This window comes from Camelus ferus, chromosome 25, assembly GCF_009834535.1.
Source record: "Camelus ferus isolate YT-003-E chromosome 25, BCGSAC_Cfer_1.0, whole genome shotgun sequence".
Lineage (NCBI taxonomy): Eukaryota > Metazoa > Chordata > Mammalia > Artiodactyla > Camelidae > Camelus > Camelus ferus.
Window position 1 is genome coordinate 25,098,320 of NC_045720.1, and position 26,584 is coordinate 25,124,903.

At 34.9% G+C, this 26,584-nt stretch overlaps 1 protein-coding gene across 1 annotated transcript; it reads left to right on the plus strand.

The window, feature by feature from the left end:
• The first annotated feature begins 279 nt into the window (after window positions 1–279).
• LOC116659732 (angiopoietin-1-like) lies at window positions 280–3,786 on the plus strand. The gene is made up of 2 exons (XM_032467554.1): window positions 280–1,079; window positions 3,697–3,786. Exons 1-2 carry the CDS (start codon window positions 783–785, stop codon window positions 3,784–3,786), a joined length of 387 nt encoding a protein of 128 aa, XP_032323445.1. The 5' UTR covers window positions 280–782.
• Window positions 3,787–26,584: the final 22,798 nt, after the last annotated feature.

Here is a 26,584-nt window from a genome sequence, read left to right on the forward strand (position 1 = left end):
AATTATATAGATTTATTATTCACTATAAAAATAATTTTACTGGACACTATGCCAATTTTCTTCTTAGGGTTCCCCAGTTAGTAGAACTTTAAAAACGTACTTCTAGTTTGCTAGATTTTAGTAGGTCAGCATGCGCACCAAAAGTGTATTAAGGTGGACTGCTCTATTTATTGATTTGCGGTGAATCTGCTAAAGGCTGGAGGCAATTGTCTGCGGAAGGGGCGGGAGGGCCATACATGATCGAGGTCATGCGCATCTAGCCAATTTGTAAGACGATCCAGCCGCTCCAAGCCATCAGCAATCCTTAGCATAGGGGCACACTCATGCATTCTTGTCAAGTCATCTTGTGAAAGGCTGCCTGCTTCCAGCTTGGCTTGGATGTGCAACCTTAATAAAACTCACTGAGGTCTGGAGAAAATAGCAGATCTGCAGCAGATAGGGTAGAGGAAAGGGTCTAGAATATGTACACGCAGCTGACTCAGGCAGGCAACACGCTGAACGGTTACACAGGGAGGAAACAATAAATCTCAGCTACTTATGCAATAAATATCTCAAGTTTTAACTAAGGAAACTATCATTATAGTAAAATAAAAAAATAACATTTTAGAACAAAGCTAACAAATGGCTAGTTTTCTGTGATTCTTCTACAAAATCTTTCTTTGAGAGGGAAAAAGTCAAACAAACAAGCAGTTTTACCTGAAATAAAGAACTAGTTTAAAGGTCAGAAGAAAGGCAAGGAGCAAGTTTTGCGAGAGGCACGGAAAGAGAGTGCTGGCAGTACAATGACAGTTTTCCTTTCCTTTGCTTTCCTCGCTGCCATTCTGACTCACATAGGGAGCAGCAACCAGCGCCGAAGTCCAGAAAACGGTGGGAGAAGATATAACCGGATTCAACATGGGCAGTGTGCCTACACTTTCATTCTTCCAGAACATGACGGGAACTGTCGTGAGAGTACGACAGACCAGTACAACACAAACGCTCTGCAGAGAGATGCTCCACACGTGGAACCGGATTTCTCTTCCCAGAAACTTCAACATCTGGAGCATGTGATGGAAAATTATACTCAGTGGCTGCAAAAAGTAAGTGATTGCTTTCAGTTTCTAATTGCACGGAGCCTTTTCCGTTCTTCCACTGCAGCTGACTTAGAGTTCCATAGGGGGGCATTTGTGTGTTTACCTTTTGCTCCAGGGGGGCAGTGTTTGCAAATGTAAGACGGCTCTCTCCCTGAGGCTTCACAGGGAGCCAAGGATTTTAGGCTCCTGCAAGCCTGTGAAGGTACGGTGGCACCCCGTTTGTGTGCCTAACACTGGCATATTTTATGACGTTTCTTGTTTTCTGTTACTTAAAATTTAGCTTGAGTTTTCTGACTGTCAAAACCTACCTTGAAAAAAAGCTTGTATATCTTGAGCAAAGTGGTAAAAAAAAATAATAATAACAGTAATACTAGTTTAAGATCAAATAGATTTTACACCATGCAATTTTGTGCAGCTAGGACAGAGAATCATCACCAAATACTTGTTTTTCAACCTCTAGTAAAGTTAACATGGAATGAGAGTAAGTATAAAGTATGATATTTGATTGGAGATATTGTATGTGTATGTAAAAAAACAATTTTAGGAAATAGAATAGTAGAGGGCTGATTTCTGTCATATATTTCTTTTGTCCTTGAGAAAAAAATCAGGAAGAGGTATTTTAATGTGAACTCATCAGAAAGAGGTTGTATTCTCACTATGAAAGGAAAAATTGAGCTGCTGGTGGCTGTTCCTGAAGACATGCACCTGCAGATTTGGGCTTAACGCAACATGTAGACTTTACTATATTCCTGAAGTATCTCTTTCCTCAGAATGTTGTAGTTACACACAGTGCCATGAGGAAAAATAATTTTGTCTCTCAGTATTAATGTTGAGTATGCATTTAATCCCAATTTATAAAAATCAAATTAAGCATTTTATTCAGTTATTTCTCTATAAACCATTTAAAAGTTTTTGTTGAAAACTTACCTATAAAGAAAGAATGCACTCTCTGTAGTTCATTCCCTCTTTGCTCTCTGTTTAATTGTGTAACAGGTAAGCAGCAGATAACAAGTGTATTCAAATGTGTCACTAGAACGGTGGCAATGTCAGTGTCCCATTTGTGGGACACTAAAAATTCACTTGGTGTGTATGGGTAGGAACGCAACCAGTCTAGTCTTCCTTAAGTTAGTCTGTTAAAAGAACAGATCCTTTAAGAAGATAAAAGATAGGGAGAGGACAAATGCTCTTTTTTGTTCCTGTGTGGTCACGCTCACTTAGATCACCGCCTGCTGAATCATGTCTAGTAATAGTTATTTTACTTTTGTCCACTAGGGACTGAACTAAGATCACTGTTATTTTATTTGAGAAGTTAACTGAAACTTAGTAGTTTTAGAGTTTCCAAACCTGGAATTTTACTTAATCTTTCTGTTGTAGATTACAGGTGAAGAAATCCATAAATAGGCAAAATAATAGAAAGGACACAGAATTCTGCCATCTTTTGATAATGTAGCTTAAATTTCAGGCACTAATTATAGCAGCAGGTTATAATAGGATACCTTTTTTTCCCTTTGGTAAAACTTATTTCCATCATGAACAAATGAATTTGGTTGAATAGCTTATTACTATTCTCAGTATACTGCCTATATAGTGTTTAATGAGAATTCAAGCATTATAAATTAGCTTGGATTCATTGAGGGAGGTGGGGAGGGAAAGTTAGTTGCAAATTGTCTTTAATGAGCTATTCTACCAAAAATGTAATATTTTGTTTGCTTAAAATATACAATCAGATGGTGATTCAAACATAGTAATGCATATCTTTTGTTGCTATGCAATTATTCAGCAGTAAAGGGTAAATACATGATTCCATTGGGCTTAAATCATGAGCATGCTTCATATGTTAATTTAATGTGTGAAATAGATTTGATTTTTGTTTGCATTGTTCTTGGTCAATGATGATGGCATAGTTTTCAGATTATAGCCAAGCATAACTATGAAAATGTTCTTTGGTTATACAGACCCTTGCTAGCATGAATCAAGCTGAATTATGCTGAAAATGTCCCTGTTGGAGTGAGTCAGAGCAGTTTGGCTGGACTATTGTCCGTTCAAATTTGCATATCTTTTGTCATTGTTAATGCGATTGGTCAGAGGATCAAGAAACCAAATAAATGCCTTCAGTAAAGGACTTGCTAAAGGCTCTCATAAGTTTCCCTTAATTAGAGATTTTCTTGACTTCAAGTTCTAAATTTCATGTAATGTATTTATTTTGATAATTCAAATGGAAATCTTTTTTGTTGTAACTATTTGGTATGCTTAATACTGTAATTTGTTCTACTTCTATTTTGATTTCCAGTAGTTCTGTTAGTATAAAAAGCAGTGCACTGCAGAAACTGAGGCTATCAGTGTAAATGTAATTAATTTATCCATTTATTCAACAAAATAATTAATCACACACGGTGATTATTATGCAGCTCATGCCATCACTATCAAGAAATTATTTGATGCAGAAAGTGTATTATGAATGATAGAAAAAGCCAGATGATAATTTATGTTAATCTGTTACTTTTCTTGATATTTTGTAAACTGGACTCTTTTAAATATTCTTCACAAGACACTGGCTGTTACTAAAAGTCACTTTGTGAGATTTATACTTCCCAATCTTATTCCTTAACTTTTGGTCTTTCAGCTGAACAAGATGAGAAGCAAGGTAGGCAACAGGGCGAAGGATGTGTTGGGCATCTTAAGTCCTGGAACTGTCATGGCACTTGTCTTTTGATGTGATGGATTTAATTCTAAGAGATCAACTTTCTATGATAACTTGTCAATTAACACCAATATGAAATAGGTTGATAGCTTTATCCTCACTTGTCAAATGGAGAAAAACAATATAAATAATTGTTCAAAAATCACATTTTTATTTAGTGAAACACTTGGGCTGTTTGTCTAGGTTTGACTCTCTTCTGTTATATAGCTCTTTTTAGCATTGTTAGCAAACTATATGCAGTACCGGAGAGTGACCAGATCTTGGGATAGTAACAATAAGTACAGAAGGTCTTTGTGTCTTTGCCACTTTCTCATGATTCCTTTCTACCTTCTGTGACAGAGAAATGTCTGTTATTTAATGTCTAGTTCACATCCTGTGCTTCTTGAACTGTTATTTTCTTTGTCTCATATACCCAAAGTTCACAAATATATGTATTTAAAATATTCAGATTTAAAATATATAATGTTCTAGAATTGGGGGGAATTCTTAGAAAGTCTGTTTTACTTTTGCCAAATGATGTCTTTTCTTTTTTGGTTGAAAGTATGAATACATTGAGTCAAAAACATACCTCGTAACAGAGATCAAGGATCTTATGCTATAAATATTTCATACTAACTATAATTGATGAATTGATGATTATTAGTAGGAAATGTAGTTATGAATTGCCATCCAAAACATTTTCATACGTGAACAACTTCTAATGAAGTGTTTGGCTAAATTTTTCTATTGACAGCATTTTTGGACTAACAGCATCCTCTAGTTGTGTAATCTCTATTAAATTCTTTGCTTCAGAGAATTAAGTTTCAGCATACTATTACCTGAAACATATTAATGATGATGATAGTCTTTTTAAAGATTATATTTGTATTACACATATTTTACTCATATTATTATCCTCTAGAATGTGGCTTCCATGAGGCCAGTGACCTTATATGTTTGTTCACTGTCATTTCCCCAGGGCCTAGAATAGTATATGATCCATAGCACATAGATAATAATTATTTGTTGATTGAATAAATGGATGCACTGTCTGTGTGTTGCAGTCTACACTTTACTATGTATTATTAACATTTTGAATTGTATACCTTACCTCCCTAAGTAGATTTTGTTGTCTTTTAAACAAGGACTACATGGGGGAGGAAGAATAATTTTCTCTCTACCCTCTCAGGTTCATGGCTAAGACCCTTCTGTAATGAAAAAAAAAAAACCATACTAACAGGAGACAAACAAATGGAAGGTTAATAACTGGTATACCTTCTGTATACATGGGAGATACCTAGGAAAACTGAGTAACTCCCCCAAATGACCCAACCTGCCACCTTAAATATTGTCTCCAGCTAAAGACAAAGAGATGTTCAGTGAGGAGAGCCTGGTTTTCAGGCAAAGCACAGTAAACAAGGGTTGGTTGTTATGAAGATTTAAGTCCATGCCTTTTCATTGATAGAGTTGCTAGAGATTTAGTCATTCTCTTCATGGTACAGAAAGGGAGACACCCTTACAAATGGAAATTTCACTTATAAATGTAAATTTCTCTTATAAAAGGATAATTTCTACTTGGTTTCCAGAGTTTTTTCTGTGTCTGCTGTTTCTTAAAAATAATCAGCCTGAAATAATCCTTATGTCAAAAAGGCATTTATTAGGGTGACTTATTCTGCTCCCCTTCAACTACATCCTACAATTATTTTTGTCCTAATATTAAAGATAAAGGGTCTAGATTAGGTGGTTATTAATTATCCAAATTGTATTTAGTCTAGGATCTTAAAAACTTCTACAGTCTCTCCATTTGTCCTCTTAATTATTCATTAAGAGTCAGCTTTGTTGACTGTTTCTCCATGAAATGTCCCCATACTCCCATACTCCACTTAGCATCCCAGGCTAAGTTCTCCTGTGTTATCATATTGCATGTATCATGTTAACACTGCATTTCCCTGTTGTATGGCTATTGTCATTTTCAGTATTTGTTTTGAGAGCTGTTTGCCTACTTAGACTGTAAATCCCTAGGCTGTAACAAATATCTCTTTATCCATCTTTACATCTCCGACGATGTTTAATAAGTGTCTGAACAGTGTCTCTGTTATGATAATATGAAAATTTTAAAAAAACATTAAGTGCTCAAGTGTGTGGTGCTAAGTATAAAATGATGCAACTTAAGGGACCTTGTAACTGCTTTCAGATGCTAAAGTTTGCTTGTAAGTTACTTGAGGGTGAAATTGATCTCCCTGTGGGACAACAAAGAATTTTATACTTCAGACCAGTTAGGCAAACATTTACTGCATACAACAGTGGCGTGTATTTACATATAATATGTGCATATGTGAATCTCAGTAACTAGAAGTGACTTCTCATCTATGCCTTGTTTTGGTGGCTGGTGACTGCAAAACTAAGCCAGAGAGATGCTCTGTATTTTAAATAAATATATGGAGGGACTTCCAGAATGTGTAAAATAAGCAGACAATTGATAAGTATGTTTTTTTTAATTGTCACTAAATTTGAAAAAAATATGCATATGTGATTTATGCATAGAAATAGGAATTAAAAGGCAATTGCCAGGAAAGGTTAATAGGAATAATTGTCTTTTAAACCCAGTTGTATTTCCCTGCCAACTTTGAGAATAACGCCTGATTTTCAAGTCAAGTAGAAGCTCTTTAGTTAATGCCTCTGTATTAACTTTTCAATAAGTAGTTAGGTTTTATTGTTTGCTTGTTATATTTTAGATTCCAAAGATCCAAGAAGTCAGAAAGACTTTCTGGGCCTCAGAAGTTGGGCATTTGGAGCTATAACAACTTTTCAGGTTTCTCTGTAGGAGGGAGCAAACCTTTCCCTAAACTGTCTCCGTTGAGGGATCTCAGGTTTCAGGAGCATGGCAAGTAGGTTCTTTTCTTGGGTGATTGCAGACCTTCCTTACTTCTGACTGTGCCATTTCATGTTGAGCTGTCTTTTAGTAGCACTTATGTCATATGTAATTATTAGTTAAATGTAATTTATAATAAAAAAGAATGTGCCATTCTTTTCCTTAAAATCCCCCTGCAGTTTTCCATTATGTAAGAATAAAATCCAAAGTCTTTACCATGAGGTCCTATATAATCCGCCTCCACACTCCTCTCTGGATTCACTATTTACCACCTTTCCCTCATTCCAGACATTCAAATGACTTTAACCTTCTTGTGTCTCCAGCAGAGCAGCTCATCCTGTCTCAGGGAATTCACATGGTTTACTTAGCTAGGAAAATTCTTGCCCCAGGTCTCCGCATGAATGGCTTTCTCTTCATTCAGGTCTTTGCTCAGAAATCTTCGTAGAGTCTTCTCTGAGCACCATTACCTATCACTTTCCCTCACTTTGCTAAGTGACTTTCTATCATAATACATGTATTATTTCTTCAAGACATTTACCACTATGTCCTTTTATTCCTTATTGTTTGCCACATAATTTGTTTTGTCTCCCTCTACTAAGAATGTCAACACAAGAGGTTCTTGTTTATCTTGTTCCTTGCAGTATATGTCACTCTTAGAAGAGTGCATGGCACATAGTAGGACCTCAGTAAATATTTGCAGAATATAGTCTCCCAGACCTTATACTCTATGAGGCAGAGACTGTACCTGTCTTGTTCAGCAGTTCTTATTTATTATTTTATTTATTATTTTTATAGTAGATCACTTTTCTTGTACAATGCCTGGGATGTAGTTGGAAAGAATACTATTTTTTTTTTAATAACTAGAGAAATCAATGAGTTCCATGGACAAATTTTGACTGTAATTAAATATATGTATGAAAATGAGGCTTAACTGTGTTCTATACATTACACTACTATGTAATGGGGGAAATTTTAATTAATCCTGAGTTTCTGTGTGCTGTTTCAAGGGTCAGCAAATTATGTCCCTTGGACTAAATTCAGCCCACCACCTATGTTTGTAAATAAAGTTTTACTGGCATTCAACCACATGCATTCCTTAATATATTGTCTATCCATTTGTAAATAAAGTTTTATTGAAACAGAGCCAAGCCATTTACTTATGTATTATCTATGGCTGTTTTCTTCCTCCAACGGCATAGTTGAGGAGTTACAATAGTGACCAACTGGTCCACAGAGCTTAAAATTTGATATCCAGCCTTTTACTGAAAAAGTTTGCTGACCCCTGTTCTGCATCACAAAAGGAATATAGTATTAACACTGGGGCCATTGCAAGGTAAATTGTGAGGTTTCTTGTGTGGGAAAAAGATGGCCCTCCAGGAAGCCAAGTAATCTTCAGGCCCATGCCAGTTGGCAGAGAGCCTGTCTAAGCCATTTCTTGGCTTAATATTGGGACATGCTGTGAGGTGACATTTTACAGTACAGGGAGGGAAATTTCATGTCTTTTTTTTTTTTTTTTTTAATTCCCTGCCCATCTTCATGTGAAGAGAAAAATATTCCAAAACAGATATATCTTAAAAAAGAAAAAGCACCTGAGTAACAATGCAAATCAGCAGCCTCTGGATAAACAAGTCTGGGTGCCAGTTTCATCATGTTGGTTGTGGCATTAGCAAGAATTGACAAAACATTGGAGACATTCTATTTTCATAGAAATGGAACTTCAGGTTCAGCCTTTTATATTCAGTCTATTTAGAAACCTTTCCTCCTTTTGTCATTTGTTTTAGATGTAAACATTACAAGTGTTCCCATTTGGGTAGATGATGAGCAGGGAGGAGCTACAAGTGGGAGGCTCAGCTATAAAGTACAAAAGTTTATCAGCCCCTATGCTATAATTTGCTAATTAAGGAACTTCTGTTTTCTTTTTGCGAGGCCTTGTCTCTAAACATTAGCAGTCTTCTCCTGGGCCTTGATTTCTTTACTTTTCTTTTCTTTTTTTTAATACCACAAGCTGTATTGTGTCATTTGATTACACGCACAACTCTAATTACACTCTGAGTCATCCTTGCCTCTTGTTCCAATACAAGATTATCGTTTGCTGTGAAGTTGGAAAGTTCCAAGCTCCCTTTGGTTCTAGCCCCATGGTCTGAAGGAGGGAGGGCCTCTTAATGTTTAAATCTCTTTACAAATTGTACAAAAGATGTGCCCCCTCCCTTATCAAAGAGGTTTCTAAAGAATGAAGCACTCCATGGATTATCTTTTCTTTAAATTTGGAGGCTCTGTACCTAAACACTCTTCTCTAATTCTTACATAGAAATATTAGACGTGAGAGGTTTTCAGGTTTCTTTGGTCTTTGTTACCTAGCCAAATGATCTGATTCCTTCCTTCAAACATAAGAAAAGGTAATATTTAACTGAGAAAGTGATGAAAAACATATATAGCCAGATACATCCCAACTGGTAGCTAATAATTTCATCTATAATGTGTTTAGGCTTATGCAGATCTTTTCTTTTGGCAGTAAGTATTGGAGAGTAAAATGTATGTAATAATTGTTACTTTTTATATATACCATATGATTATGCAGGCCACTTACTGCAGATCTACATTGTCATGTATTGACATTTGTGTTTAACTATTGAAAGTGCATGAAAATTAGCACAAGCATCAAACTGTGTCTAAAGTAAATCAGTAGCTGAAGTATTAATAAAATGCAAATGAAATGTGATTTTCCTGAGTTGTAAGTAATGTTTGCATGTAAGTCATCAAACTCACTGGCATCAAATAGATAAACTTACTATGTATTTCTGTGGAACAGCTGATGATAATTTTGGAGGGTGTTGTATTTTGAAGTTTTGTTTTATATGTGGTTTAACTCATTAGAAAGGTTTACACTTTATAGTCTCTATTTTGTTTATGAAAGCTGAATGAGTTGAATTATAAAACTAGACCCTAAAGATTATTGGAGGGTTACCATTTCCAGAGAACAAATAAATATTTTAAAATCCCAAATTACATTTAACTTCTAAACCTTTAAAGAAAGTTCCAAAATTTTATAAAACATTTCAACACTGTTTTTGTCTTCACTATTAATATACAGTTGACTAGATTAAAATCCAATGGATATTTATTGCAGCTTAAGATTTGCTGCACCCAGCAGACCTTACATCTACCTTATCTCAATTGACAGACATGAGAGGTGAGGATTCTATCTTTATTACTAATATCACCAGTCTTTTCTTTATTTTCTACTTTTACTCATTTTTTAAATATCAATAACAGCTGTAATAAGCAGTAGTTTTAATATTTATAGTATTAATGAATAATTTATTGAATAAATTGAATATTTAATAACTTTAAAATGTTAATAATGACAGAGTGGAGGCTTAATATTTTTTAACAAATGAGCTGATGAATTTTAAATATTTCTTAGCAGTGGAACCCTATTTCCAAGCATATTATTAGGCAGAAACTTAATATGTAATCTAAATGTAAATCAAGGGAATAGAGGAGAACTGGAGTGAGGCCCAGCCATGACCCTCTTCTTCAGCCCTTTCCCCAGAGGCATCGTTCAAGGGACTGTATGTGTTCAATGGAATACAATTTCAAGATGGCGGCAATGAAACTTGCAAATAATCAAATATTAGGTAGGTAAAGTTGCCAATACCAATCTACTGGCAGACAGGAAGAAACATAGCACTTGATAGTTGGAATATTTTTTAGCAAGCTGATTGTAAGAATGTCCAAAACAGCTTAAGAATATTAATGTGTAAATTACAAAAAAAAAAAACAATGCAGGTTGTTCTAGACTCAGAAGTGTTGAGAGGTGGTCTGCTAGGTTCTATAGCCCCTGTTGTTGAGAAGCCTAAACCCATTGAAATAGACAGACATGAAAACAGATGCATTGTTTAACATACTTAACATGACCCAAATATGTTAAGACAATAGACAATTTGTGGATAATTAGTGACAAATTGTATAACTTAACCTATTTTCCAAATTATCCAATTTCATGATAGTGTGTACTTCGCTGTTTTAAATTTAGGAGCATAAATTACATTGATTACTTAATATCTCAAGCTACAATACAATATAATACAATATTCACTTAGAACAGAATTCATTGTTAAGGATAGTGAAAGGAAATATGAGTTTTAAGCAGGCATTTTGATATTTTCAAAATTTTCAAAGACTTGTTAGATTGACTCAGCTAATCTTTGTTTTTTATTTCTAGCATATGACACTTACCAGAATTGCCATTTTCTTGTTCATATGTGCTGGCTATTTAGTAGTTTTAAAGAGACTATCCTGACTGTGAAGGTTAGTTCAGTTAAGACTAGATAAAATCATCCTTGAATCAATCCACTTTCCCAAACACACCTAAGCTGCAACGTATCATAATATGCTGAAAGAGACTAATCATAAGAAAGCAATGTCTTCAATTCCATTCATTCTATGGAGCTTTTTCTCTTTCTTTAGGAGATGAATAATGCACAGCCATTTGATAGACTGATGGGGTGAAGTTTCTAAAGTCAGGTCTTTTATGAATTTATTATTAACTTGCTTATTAGAAATGCAAGTTCTAATATTTTTTCCTGGCTTCCCAGTGGCCTGCTTTTTTTTCAAACATCAGCTTGCCCATTCTGCACTTTGGAGACTTCTGAGGCTTGAAAACTGGAAATGAGAGGTGGTAAGGCAGTCCTCGGAGCTGGAAAGACAAAAGAACTCAAAGGAACTGGTTCCAGGCCTGGGTGCTTTTCATTCTTCTTCTCTCCTCTGGTATTGTCTTCAGTAAAGTCCTATGTGATTCTCCTTATACTGGCCATGGAGTGGAAATTTTAGAGACAGGAAGGACAAGACGGAGGGTGAAAGAACAGGAGACCAGTGACTGTCCCTTTATTGGTGGCTGGGGGGCACAGTGAGGGGCCTTGAGACTATAGCCTGTCAGAAGACTGCTTCATGGGAGATGGCAGTGAGTCCTGTCATGGGATATTAGGATACAGACATGAGTGATGGAGCTAAGCACCTGCAAGTAACAAAGGATAGTTGGTCACTTAGCCAGTTATCTAATCAAATATGCGCTGTGTACAAGGTGGTCTGCTAGGTACTATAGCCCCTGTTGTTGAGAAGCCTAAACCCATTGAAACAGACAGACATGAAAACAGATGCATTGTTTGTGTCCACTAGTTCCTATATCGAGTACGAACACAGAACCACACAGTGATGAAGTATGTTGTACCTAGAGCCAGACTGCCTGGATTTGAATCTTGACAGCATCATTTCCTTCCTATGTGACCTTGGGCAAGTTTCATAACTTCTCTATGCTTCATTTTCATTACTGGTAAAACTGAGGAAATAATAGGACCTATATTATGGGATGATTGTTAAGAGTAAGCATAAGTCACATAAATTACTTTGCATAAGTCCTATTATATAGTAAATGCTAAGTAAATATTAATTATTCCTTGCGACCAGTTCTGGGTTATAGTAAGGTTTAAATGCTGAGCACCTTTACCAACTATCAGGCCCTTTGAAAGAACTCTATATGTATTAATTCATTGAATATTTTCCGGAGATAAGGATAGTTTTCCAACATGGCAGATGAGAAAGCTGAGGCACAGAGACGGGAAGTAACTTGCCCAGCATTACCCAGTGACTAAGTGACAGGACCTGTATGCAATCCCAAGCAGTCTGACTCTCTGACTTGTGCTCTAAACCATCTATGAAATTAGCTACAGCAACTTTTATGATGTCTCCTCTTGTCACTCTTCAAACCTTGTCTACTTAAATTTTTTTTTTCCTATGGTAGTTTTTGTGTCTCAACCCTTAATTCTTTCACACTAAATCAGTTGCCCCTTTCTGAAGTTCTGTTTCAGACAACCATTTGTCCCCATCCTATCTCTAAAGCTTCGTGGTTAAATTGACTGTGACATGTAGGTTATGCTGCTGATTGAAGCACAATAGCCCAATTCTCTCCCTCCCACAGGCCTGTTAACAGACCAAGGAATCCCACGTCTGCAGTCCTTCCCGCCTGTCTCCTTAGAAGCACCATCTCTTGAAGTTACAGAGCTTAATTGAATCTGACTATTTATCTAAAAACTTTTAAAACACAAAGAAAGAGTAACAATTGCTTTACATGGGGTGAAGTTGCCTATTCTAAATATCTTCCGTTCAATTTAATGGCCTCCCTCTTGGATTTATCTGTGGGCAATCCTTCTTGGAAAAGCAAAAGACATCCTGGAACTTAAAATATTATTTGCATGCACTTTCTTTTGTGGGTCATTCAGAGAGTTGTAAAAATGAGAAGAAAGGCCTTGTTTTCTCAGGCAGTGACTTCTTATCTCACTTCCTATTTTATTTATCATTGTCCCTATTAATTGAAATATTTCTGGTATTTTGGTTCAAGGCCAAAACACTGCTACTTGCTAGCAGTTGTGATGGCTCTTCCTCTCTTTTTCCTGATCTCAGAGGCCTGACCACTCAGATGCCTGGGCTTTGAGGGCTGCTGCCTTCATGGCTGATAAATATCAGTTGCGTGAGTAACTTTCCTCTGTCCATTCTTCTTCATGGAGTCCAAATGAAGAGTAATGATAGAATAGGGTGGGGAGAAAACAGAATTCAGAATTCATGCTTTTTCATCATCCACCTTAGCATAGTGGGACAGATTAAAACACATAAGAAACAAAACAAAAAAACTCAGCTTGCTTGACCCACGTTCCCAAGGAGCACTAAGGATCAGCAGTGTGTGGCATGTCGACCTATGTTCCCCAAAGATACTGGTAGGACATATTCGTGAACAAATGCATGCTCTGGTGCGCAAACTATATGGGGGCAACTTTTTGGTCAGCGAAGTGGTCTGAAGGATCCTAGTGCTAATGATGAATAATAACAAGGACCTTTTCCCAATTTGCAGGAAAGTTTTAAGGATTAAAACGTTCAATTTTAAGATTTTCTTTCAGTATCCTCTCCATATTTTTCATCTTTCATCTATTGTGTCTGATACTTTTATCTCCTCTCAAGAGTTAGCTGACAAAGTAGCAAATACATATTAATTAATATAAGTTGGGAAGTGACCTCCCATATTTAGTTCTGTAGTTTGTACTGTATCTGGACAGATGGTTATGGTGTGGTTTATCTCATCCATATAACATAACTATACTTCTTGCCAGTGAAATTGCTATTGCTTTGTGTATGGAATAAATCAGTTTATCTGCAAAGAGGGCAGATGTTCTGTCCCAAAAGCAAGTATGAAAATGACATTCCATTAAGAAATGTATTTAGTAACAAAAGGATATTAATAAGTCTACCTCGACTAAGCAGTGTCAACAGCCAAACAGATAAGCAAATACATTTTTATATATAGTAGGTATTATATCTATTTTATAGATAAGCAAACTGAGGACCAGTGACGTAAAATAATTTTTTAAATGTTAAATATTTACTTTGAGACAGATATAGATTTTGAGCCCAAGTATTCTGAGTGGTTAACTCTAAAGCTCTTCATTATTTATATCTCTCCCACTTTTCCTTCACAAATTAAAATAAATTTTGAATAATGGAGGGTGGGAAAGAGGTTTAAATGAATGATACTTTCCTCTAAGTTTTTGGAGAAAATATCAGAATAAATAACCTTCTTTGGAGATCAAAATAATTTGCCATGCATGTATAAAAATTGCTGTAAGAAAGCTATGTTCTTAGGAAAACTATTTCCTGGAATCATTCCTGACTGGATACAAAATTTTATTTCAATTTAAAAATATGTCAGAGGCAAAAAATTAATTGCTGTTTTTACATTTTTCCAAATAAGTGAGTTGCTTACACAAACTGCCTCAGTTGAGGTTACTCTGATATGGCTATACAAATAAAGATAATATTTTAAACTAGTTTATCTGCATTTTTACTTATAAACACAACCTTGTAGTCCTAGATTGTATTTCTTTCAGTTAAAGACCAAACAGGGATAAAATATAGTCAATAGAGGAGATGGCTTACTATTTCAACACTAATGAATTAGGGTCCTGTTTGTAGTATTTCTAGGAAAATGACCATATGCCGTATGTATTTTTAATCCTACTTTATTTTAGTTCTTAAGTATATAAATATAATCATTGATTCCAGGTTTATGCTTAAAAAAAAGAACAAAAAATTAATAAACACTTATGAAGGTGAAACTGTCTTTATTTCTTACTTACAGTCAAGATAAACTAATGAACTAAATAGACTTTGGTTCAAATAAATGAATAAAGTTGACAATAGAAGTAGAAATCCCACACTCAGTCCTCAATAAAGCTCTTAACTGAGAATTGAATACATATTGGAGCTAAGAAGTCTCAATGGCAGAGAGAAAGGGAAATTCTTTATTTGTGACCATTATGTTTAATAAGGTACTAAAGCTTATATACTTTGAGTTCACAAATCAAACTTGTGCAATTTTCAGGGGAAAAGGTCACTATGGAAATTAATTATCCTGAGCATAAAATATCCCTATATATTATTCTATTTTTAAATATCTTCCACTTAATCTAATTTTGAAAGTCATGACCAAAAAAGATATCATAATTAACTAAAAAATTCAAATAAACTCTGTAAGTACATTCTAAAATTGTTTATGTTTCAAATAATTTACCAAATATTTTGAGGATTTCTCTTCTGTTCAAATACAAAATATCCCCCGTAGAAAATGAGATTAATATATGCTTAGTCTTTCTCTGATTACTGGGCAGTAATTGAGAAACCAATGGCAAAGAGGTGATTTTCTATCAGAAAGATTCATAAGTCCTACCTGTCCATTCAGTGGACACTCAGAATCTTTGAGGAAGGTGTAGTTTAAAGCACTTTATATAGCTTTAAAATTTAGAACCAAAGCCTATTCAAAAAATGCAATTTTTAATGTAACAGGTGGAAAGTGTGTAAGTTAAATAGTTAGAAAACTACTAGAGGGTAATTGTTGGTTGTATTGTCCAAAGATGGTTATAATAGTATTGTATATGTATATATTTATAGTATTATGTCATAAGTAGTATTATGTCTTACATGACATCATCCTGTAAAGAATTCCCTTCCCTTTGAATCTGTCTGAGTCATAAAAGGCACTTCAGTTTTCATCTTGTTGATTACAGTATTCATGCTTGGATCTCTGAGCTGCTATGTTAGAGGTCCAACTATCTAAAGGCCACCATGTTGTAAGGAGGTCAAGCCACATCGAAAGGCTGTACGTAGGTACTCTGGTTAGCAAGTATCCATTTTTGAGTTATTCCAGCCCAAGCACTAGCCACGTGTGTGAATGAGCCTTCAGATGATTCCAGCCCCTGCTCACTATGTTACCTCCAGATGTGGAGTTAAAGTCCCAGACATCATGGAGTAGGAATAACTCATCCCTACTATACCTTGTCTGAAATCCTTAGGTCTGTGAGCCTAATGAGCATAATTGAATGGCAAGCCACTAAAGTTTGGGGTAATACATTAGAGAAACTTAAACATATGTGCAGGGCTTATTGCTATGGAACCGAACACTATGGTAATCATTGGAGAGTATGCAATAGACATGAGCTCTGCCTTCCAGAAGCTATCCTTTCAGTAAGGCTCATGATATGGATAGAATATCATAAGTGTTGGTTTTTAAGCCTTTTTCTGTTCTTATTAGATAAATATTTCACTTCAACATAAATTAAGATTCAATAAATGTAACTTGAAGATTGCATAGATCTTAGTACTCCTTTGAGTAAAATATTTATTAATAAGGATTTTTCTACCTTCAAAATAGTGTTTGTAAAAATCCTCTGAGCCTTCGTAAACTCCAAGTCAACAACAAGTCCAAAATACCAAAATAATACACAATGTGGTTTATGTGATTCTAAATGTTTGAAATTTTTCTGATCATTTAAAAATTGTAAAAATCTCAGTGAATTCAGATTTTTGAGAATCAAGGCATGAAGCTATTTTATAACTATATACTACTTAACCTGTCATGTTTAGGCTGTAAGTTTAAATCCAGATGTTTCTGAAAGCTGTTTTGAGCTTGGCTGACTGGTGGTCTCCCAAATGTAAAATGAGTTAGCAGCATCTGTTGAAATCCCGGCAGTGTGGAATTACTGCAATAAAATCCATCTCAGAGTCTCCCTTTCTTAACTGATGAGCATAGGATCTGGACTTGAATGAAACAGGTATAGGAACATTCTTTAAATATATGAGGGGTTTTGCTTGTTACATTATATATTGGTTCAAACTTAATGGAAAACAGCGTAACAGTAAATACAGAGAACATAACTATTTTTTATACTCTTTGAAGTAATTCTACTTCTGGGAGTCATTCTGAGGGAAATAATTGAAAAGAAGGAAGAAGTAATATACATGAACATGTTCACTGCAGGTATCATAACAGGAACATTGGAAACAATAGATACTATTATTTATTTGGTATTTACTATGATACCTTGCATACATGATCTCTACTATTTAAAAAAATTCTGAAAGATAAACAGTGTTATCCATAGCTTTGAATGAGGAAACCACATACAAGCTCCCACAAGCAATAAATGGCAGAACCAGCAGATATACCAACATGGGATTGTATGATGAAAGGCCATGTCTTCAGTGACACCATGACTGTAGCTGTTAAAAATCATCATATTTTGACAAGAGAAAAATCCCTACAAAATGCTGAATGAACAAGTTTATATTCTTGAATAACTATAGCAATAGAAAATAATAGCTAATACTTTGAGCATTTAATATGTACCAAGCCTAGAATGGACACTGTAAATGTGTTATTTTATCCTCTCAATTCTGTGCATAGATGCTGTCCTCATTTTGGAAAGTTGTACATATATTACAGCCCTGACTTTGTGTGTGGAGAGTGGGTAGTAGAGGGGTGGTTGTATAATTTGTAAATATATGTATAAAACCACTGACAGGAGCACATCTAAAAAATTCACAATGATAAGGATTCGTTTTAATGCTGGAATTGAATATTTTTTACATTTTCTTTTTTATACCTATTGTATTTATTGTAGAATACAAGCGTGTGCCATTTTTATAATCAAAATAATATAAGCTTTATTTTTTAAAGAAAAATAAATATACCTAGAGGCCAAACACAAATAAGCAAGCATGAAACGGACACGATGGGGACTTGACCATGTTAAAATTTCCATTACTTTTCAAAGTAAGTGTTCTCAGGGCAAGATAAATATTAATATTAACTTTAGAAATAGTAATGGAATCAGTAGATAAAGGAAACCTAGGAGAAATATTTTGGACCAGAGTTTTTTCCTTCAGTAACCACATTTTACCACCTAAACAGTTACATTTCGATAAGACCAGTTGTGAAACCATATTTGTCATGTGGTCATTTATTTCACACCAGTTTTTATTTCTTATTTCCTTTATTTCTACTTTTGTGAATAAGCCTGATGTTGAAAGCACTGATTGGTGAGTTACAGACAGAAATTAAGTTGCAGTAGTCCACAATCCTCAGCTGATTTTATTCTTTTTATTCAAAGGAAGACATACATTTAAAGAATTTTATTTAAGAATTACAGAAAGATAAGTTATAAAACAGAAGGTGAATGGGTGGCCTAGGTTTGTAGAGTATAAAACCAGGATTAAATGCTTTTGGATCTAATGTAGCAAAGAGAGCAGGAAGGCATATGAGAGAGAGATTAGGGAAGTTATGATCATATGCCACCATATATATATGAAATTACTTTGCAAGATCTCATTATCTATCCCAGTGTGTTTACATTGGGCAACCAGAACTTTCCAAAAGTCAAAACCTAATCATGGCATTCTCCTGGTTTAATGCACCAGTGGCTCCAAAGTACCCTCAGAATGAAGATCAAACTCCATAGCTTACTCAAGCTGAGCCTTGCTCACCTCTCTAGTTTCATCTTTCACAGTTTTCTCTATGGTTCTTTATGTTGTAGCACTACCTCAGCCGTTCTTTTACAGTACCATGATTTATTCTTCTTCCTTAACTTTGTACATTCTATTCTGCAGCAAAATCCCTGCGTCCCTCCTGAATAAATGGATGGAAAGATGGACAATTCATAAGCAGATGTGATATAGGTCCTGCTACTCACTAGGCAATGGATTTGATAGGAAAAGTAACTAACAAGATGATAGAAAACTTACTGTCAAATTTTGAAGGACATCGACAAATAGTAATAATAAAAAGAAAATGGTTTTGAATTCTGCAGTTGCATTATGAAAGGGTGAATGATCAGAAGCTGGGATGGTATAGAGAGTGGCCCTCACAGCTCTGATACTCACCTAAAGTAATAGGGTAATAAGGTAAACATATGAAAGGATGGGGAAAGCAGCTAGAGAATTAGGTAAAGATAAAATTCTGAGGGGGGAAGTCATAATGGCACTTAGGCAAATGTAATAAAACAGGTCTTCATCAAAGATAACACTGGTATTTTAGAACTGGGGACATTACAAGGGTGCTTTACTCTGGTAAAAAGTATTGTTGAAAAAATATTAACTTATGACTGAAAATGTTTCTGTATTTGTGGCATATGGAGACTTTGAGTAATTCTCAACATTACATAAGAAGAGACTGACTCCATTTCCATCTTTTCAAAGAGGAGGAAAGTACGGTCCTAAAGCACTTCAGAATTTCTTAATTCACATAGAGGTAAACAACCCCATTCTGTCTTCCATTCATTGGTGTACCCCACACATTTACAGGTATATAGTACAGAATGTATTAGAGAATTCAGTCTAATTACTTACTAAGTCTAAGGTTAGTAAACCTTACATTGAAGATTCCAACCATATAAAAATACACGCTGGTACTATCAGGCAAGATACACACTGCACTAGTCTATTTGTGTTACATAAAGGAATGATTTGATTCTTTTAAATCTGTTTGGTTTTGCAAATTAAGTGAATCCCACTGGAAAAAAATTAAGCTCCATGGTTCCATTTTGAAAATAGAAGCATTAATCATTTCATTGAGGAATCTGTTAGGTACCAAGAGCCCTCTCTATTCAGAGAGGTATATTAAATGATACTTGCTGACCTGTATGTCTCATGTGGCATGTTTTTTTCTTTTAAACAACCTGAGTCTGACCTTATGTTTTCAATTGAGTCATTATATATTTGTAAGCATTGCATTTTGTAATAAGAAATATGAAACACTCTTCAGCATTTATCAGGTAGATCCTGCCTTATGATTTATTTTGTGACTTTGTATAGCACAGGGAGCTTCCTCGTTAGTATTAGAAATATGTGTGTGCTGGTAGTCATGGAAGTTTTAGTAAAATAAGTGGAAATCTGGTTCTGTAAAAACATAGAAATTTCATGTTCGCTGAACACAAATAATGGTCTTGTAACACAGAACATGTGGATATGTAAACAAACACATATTTATGCCTAGAAATAAAATATGCTCACTGGGAAATTCATATTCTCTTAAAATACACTCTCCTCTTAACATTCTTATGACTTTATATTAAGGAGTCTTATGTACACAAACGAGTACAACGCCAAGAGAACTGGACACCTCAAACCAGGCGATGACCAGTTCTAGTGGTAGTGGTGATAGGGAAGCTATTTATATTCTTTATGATGGAAAATGAATGGGGCAAAATTAGAAATCTCCAATTAGCCAAGTCTTCCTTTCTTTAAAAAAAGACAAACCAGAATCATTGACATGCTTTCTGCCTTTGTTATATATGGAAAGGTGTTATTTCAAAATATTAATGCCCATATGTGTGTGTGTATGTGTGTGTGTACATGTACATGTACATGTATATAATTTGGCTTTCAGCATGTGATGGACTGTAACTGTGAATTGAGCAGACTGCTTTACCTCTCTGAGCTTCAAATATCTATATCTATGAAATAAGGATAATAATGCCTTCCTAATAAGGTTGCTGTGGTGACAATGAGACTAGATTTATTAAGCACCTAATAACAAAGTCTGGCATATAGCATTATGTTTAAAATATTACAACTATTTAAAAAAAATTTTAACATTTGCCTTCCAAACTGTATGCAGCAAAGCTAAGTGACTTTCTTAGTGCTACATAGCTTGTTAGTTTTAAAATTACTTTGTTTAGATCCCAGTGAATAAATCTCTTGTGTAGAAGAATTTAAAATAATTTTTATAGATGCTTTTCCCTCAAGTAGGTGGAGCGTAACTCTCCACTTCTCAAGTATGGGCTGTATACAGTGTTGTCTTTCTAAAGAGTACAGTACTGAAAGGGGAAAAGAAGGGAAGTTTATAGCAGAGAAACCCGGCAAACACTACTGCAGCCAGGTGATGAAAATCCACATCAACAGTGGTAGGTCATGTTGACAGTGTGTCTGCTTATCAGTGTTATGAAAATAACATAGAATGGCACTGTTTTCTGTGGTCTCCTCCTCAAAGCCTATAACTCTGGTCTAATCATGATAGAAAGAAACATCAGAAAAATCTCATTTTTGGCATTGTGTACAAAATATCTGACAAGAACTCTTCAAAAATGTCAAGGTCATCAAAAAAAGCAACAGAAGCCTAAGGAGACGTGATGAGTAAATGTCATGTGATATTCTGGATGGGATCCTGGACCACAAAAAAAAAGATCATTAGCTAACACTAAGGAAATCTAAACAAAGTATGAACTTTAGTTAAAAAAAAAAATGAATAAACAAGCCAAAAAACAAACATAAATAAATCCTGGTGAAAACGTCTACTGTCGTGGATTTGATAGACATGCTTGAATATGTTAGCAATGGGTTTCTCTAGACTTTAAGAAGACATATCAGCTAATACTGTTGTAATGTGAATAATTCTTTCAACGAGAATCTGAGCGCAGTTCTGCTGGACAGTGCCTCGTCCTTCAGAGAGTTATTTGAAAAGGAAAAGACCTGCAAGAGAATATATTTTAGCATCTCAGATCTGAAGAATCCTTTAAAAGCTTCCTGAAAGAAGAGAGATAAAGCTTTTCCTACCTGACATAAAAACCTGGGACATACCCTAATATTTATGAGTGATGTGGTAGTTATATGCAGAAGAGATTGTACTTTGGAAAAACAAAGTCCTATATGAACATACAAAAATGAATTTCCCAGGCCACTGAGGATGCATTAAGTGTAATCTGATGTATTTTATTACCCTTCTACAATAATGCAAGTGAATAAAATTAGGAAATTTGCTGATAGCACATACTTAACAAAACATTATAGCCTCTGTGAATGTCTTTCTTCCAGGCCCTTGAGGCTACAGGATTATACCTTTAGTAAGAAAATCTAGGATATAATTTTTTCCAAAAATCTATTAATTTCCTTTGTCTATCATTAGAAGAGCTATAAGTTGTAACAGAACAAGAAATCAGAGCTATATCACTTTATTGAAATATTCACTGTAAAACAGAATATCCTCAAATTTTCATTATATTAAATCAGATCTGTAAAGTATTCTAGTTTGTGAATATGGATATGGTTTTGACTTGTCTATTCCATAACAGTTGTAGTGAACATCACATAGATTGTACACAGATCAGCGGTAAAATATTCCCTGCTCATTTTATCTTATAGAAAGTGGTTAAAGGCACCACTTAAGGAAGCCAGCAAAATCTGCATCATTTTATTCTTTTGTATGCCTTATGAAAGGTATTCTTAAGATGTGGTACAGTGTTATCTATATTGCCTGATGTCAGGTCTCATTGTATGGTGACTCATGACAAACCTGTTGTGTGTTAGAGAGGAACTTATGAAGTATAATTTGAAAAGCCAGAAATCTGGCTTGCCTTTCCAAAAAACAAAAAAAATAGATTGTAGTGATAAAATCCCATAAATTAGGGGTGGAAAAACTTTTTAGATTTTGGCCAATTTCAGGCTGATTTGTGGGCTGTGTTTATTGCCCCTTTTATTTTTCAGAGATGATGCATTATTGGTAGTGTTCTCCAAGAGTGTGAGAATGGTTTTTCCCTAAACTTTTCTGCAAAGACATTCTTTGTATATAATAAAGTCTGTCCTGGAGCTTATGCAAATGATTTATAAAGTCTGTGGTTAATCAGAATTTGCTCTCCAAGGTTGCATTCAGTAATTTATTCATTCATTGAATACTTACTGACTGGCATTGTGCTGAAACTGTAGGGACAAAGGTCCCTACAGAGCAAAAACAGACATTATACCTACCCTCATAGGGTATACAGTCTAGTGAGGAAATGGATATTAAGCAAATGGACACACAAATCATTTTAAGTTAACACAATAAAGTAGAGATACAGAAGAGACAAAGGCAGTGAGAGTATAAAATAAAGGATTGGACTTGGTCAGGATTTGAACTGTTCAGCTACTGACATGCTATAGATATTACAAACATTTAGAAAAAAACAAAGTAAAGAACTAAATGAATGAGCCCACTTTGTCTATATTTTATGGCTATTTTTTTGTTTGTATCAGGCAAATCCTAGAGTTTTGTGGTTCTACTTCCCCAAGTAACAAGTATTTGCTCTGGGTTCTCCCAGTTTCTCTATTGTTGCTTCAATGAGCACAACCCAAGTTTACTGTTCTTTTTTTTTTTTTAATCACCTGAATTTGACTCTGAAAACTGACAGAAATGGGGTAGAAGGGAGGGAGAAGAAACTGGTTATATATACAAAACCCATGTGGGGCCAGTTCATTAGGTAACATTCTTTTCTGAACACCTTGTCATTTGATCTCAGTGGAAAGATTTCCTTCCACTTACCACAGGTCTCATGTAAGATTTGAGGAATTTATATTTCAGGGAGGATTCAGGTTCCGGAAATGGTATAGAATTCTTATTTTCTATTGCCAAAATGGCTGAGATTTTCTCTTAGTTATGAAGTTCAGAAGTAGCTTGTTAGAGGCTCATCCCACTCAGCAGCACCAAGCTTTTGTGTATGTCTAGTGTAGGCAGTGAGAGATTTTGAAGTAACTATATTCTATAAACTTGTGGGTAAAGACCTTTTTATTATTCTTTCTACTAATATGATGTATAGATAATATTCGTAAGATTCCTTTAAAAATAGAAAACCCAAGTGAAATGACATTTACAGAAATAAATTAACAGATATGTCTGCATAGATTAGCTGGAACAGCTATTTTGATTAAAGAGACCTGTCAGTTCACAACTGGTTTGAATGACTTTTTCAATTTGATTCAATTTTATTTGACCTAAATAGTGTACAATACCAAGGCAACAAAAGTACCCCATTTCTCAAAATTAGAATCGTGGAATTTAATGTTGGAGGGAAACCTGAAGGTTACCTAACCCCACCTCCAAATCAGCACAGGAATGTTTTTTTCCTGTAAATTCTATTCCTTTCGATTCACCTCAGCATGCTTACATGTAGCAAAGGAGAACTTGCTACTAGGCAGGCAGATAGTTTCATCCTAATGCAGTTATGAATACTAGGACTTTTTTTTCTTTTGCATCAAGTTGTAGTTTCTATTACTTTCCCTTTGGAAAGGATGTCTTTCTCTCTTCTACACAAATACCTTCAACTATTTAGTATGAAAGTAGTCCTAGACAACTTACTTTTCCTGAGCATCAGATTCCTCATATGAAAAAAAGGAACTAATAGAATTATTTCCTAGGAATTATGCAGGAGTCAAAGCAGACAACTTATTTAAAATGTCTCCAGCACATAGAAAGCACTGTTTTATCAATGTTGCAGTCATTATAGTATTGTTATTGTTGTGCTGTTATTTTACCTCCCTAACATCTCTGTTTGCCCAGCTATGCATTCTTTGCCTCTTTATTTGTTCTTAATAGACTGGTCTATTTTACCTTAAATTATAGAGCTGAACACAGTACTACACATGGTCCTAACAATTCAAAAATCCATGGGACTGTTTTGTGTATTGGTCTGGACATTTTACTTTTCTTTCAACCTAAATATTACCCATTCTTAGTATCTTTATCACACTATTGGATCATACTATCCCAAATAATTCCCGAGTTTCTTTATGTGAACAATTTTACACCTGTCTTTTCTCATATATCCTTTTTGGTTTCATTTTAAGCTAAAAGTAAGACTTTTAATTTATCTACATTAAATTGTATTTTTCTGAGTGGGCTTTTTGTTTCAGCCTATTTAGAACTTTAAGAATCTTTAACTTGTTATTCAACAAATTATATTTTAATCATAACTTTAGGTCATCTACACACTTGACAAGTCCATTTTCTAAATCTGCAGTCAATCCATGATTGTTGACTAAGACATAGATGAGAATTAGCATTTCAGCATTGTATTTATAATCCAGCAGAGGAAATGAAGTCCTAACATACGGCACTAATGGTGGGGCTACAGGATAAGGGATTGAATTTGGGTATGATTCCTCCATTATAACTTTTAATAACCAGTATTCAGGTAAATGCCTAAATCCTTTGATTTTCCTTGATTTTAGAAATTATTCTCTTTTCTTGAATATTTTGTCATTCTTACCAACATAAAATGTATGCAACACATCAGGCCTGGCAGTTTTAGGGTTGTAGCTGAGAGCAGTAATAGATGACACTAACATTTAGTAACATAAAACTCTAACTTTAGAAGGAAAACCAAAGAGCTTATTCTTCTCAGGGATAGAATCCAGCTTGTCAGTTCTCCATGGAGCTGGTTAATAGACTCCTAGAGGCATATCACTTTAAAAAGGAATTAATAAACTTAAAAAAAGGAATTAACATTCTCTGGTGACAGTGGACACTTTTGAGATTCAAAGGGTGATCTGTTAATAATTTCACCAAGTCACTAGGCATAAACAAGGGTATAAAGGAAATCCTCATTTTCGTGACTCATATTTTATACTCAGTAAAATGGGTATTTAAGTAATTGAGTTGCACTTTAAAATTGAGTGGAAATTTAGAAGTCATTTTGTTCACCTTCTCTCTACATTCAAAAAAATCTGACTCAGTCCAGCCTCTCACAATCCATGTTACAACACCCCTAAATTGATGATTTTTTAGTTTGCTTGAATGAATGCTCTCAGTGCTAAGAATGGCAGCACTATCTGGAGGGGTAGTGAAAAGGCTCCCAGAGGATTTAGCAGGTCTACGTATTAGACAATTCTCCTAGACAGAAGTCCTTCCTGGAACTTGTTCTTAGTAATTCACCTTCTGGCTATTTATAAGTTAAATTGGTGTCCGCTTGGTAGTGTCCCAACTATTTGAAGACAGTTATCATGTGGGCAGAGTTAGATGACGTGATGTGATGGCATGAATACCACAAACCTTCCCCCAAATTGCATTTAAACTGCTACCAGTTTGAGAGGCATTTGTGTTTAGGGTCAGGTCCCCCTAGAGGAATAATATGGTTATCTGAATTGTTTTTCCTGGCTTATGACTGTTATTGGCAACCTCAGTGGATGCTATATTGCATTTATTTGGAAATGAAGATGCATAGTGAATGGACAAAGAATGTAGACTCCTCAGTCAATGTGTATTAAAGTGAAGTGTTTAGTTACTTGCTTATCTTTTGGTGAAATTCCCGTATACTTTTAAAATATTTCATGTTGAAATATTTAACCGTGCTGTACCTCCTTCAACAACTTGTCTTAATTCTTTAATATGAGATCAAATATTAACTTTTCTGGGAAACTTTCTTGAACTCTACACTATTTTGCGTCCTGTTTTACTTACTATTCTAGCTCCGCATGCACTGTGTCTTCTCTTTTTTTTTTTTTTCTTTCAATTTTTTTTTTTGGTTCTTTTATTGGGGGTGGTAATTAGGTTTATTTATTTATTTACTAATGGAGGTACTGGTGATTGAACCCAAGATCTCATGCACGCTAAGCAGTCACTCTACCACTGAGCTATACCCTCTCCACTGTGTCTTCTCATCCTCATTATCACACTTATCACAATTTTCACACTGTGTTTGTTTTCCTATCTGACTCTCCTCCTGATAATACTAGCATTTACTGAGTGCTTACTATGTTCCAAGTTCTGCCCACAAGATTTAACTGTATTAACTCAGTTGATCCTCAGAACAAACTTAGAAGTGTACAATTATT

Bases quoted from the DNA above. Each gene is read 5' to 3' on its own strand.
- LOC116659732 (XM_032467554.1), top strand. From the start codon at position 783: ATGACAGTTTTCCTTTCCTTTGCTTTCCTCGCTGCCATTCTGACTCAC. The intron at 1,080-3,696 runs GTAAGTGATTGC...TTGGTCTTTCAG, and splicing joins ATACTCAGTGGCTGCAAAAA to CTGAACAAGATGAGAAGCAA.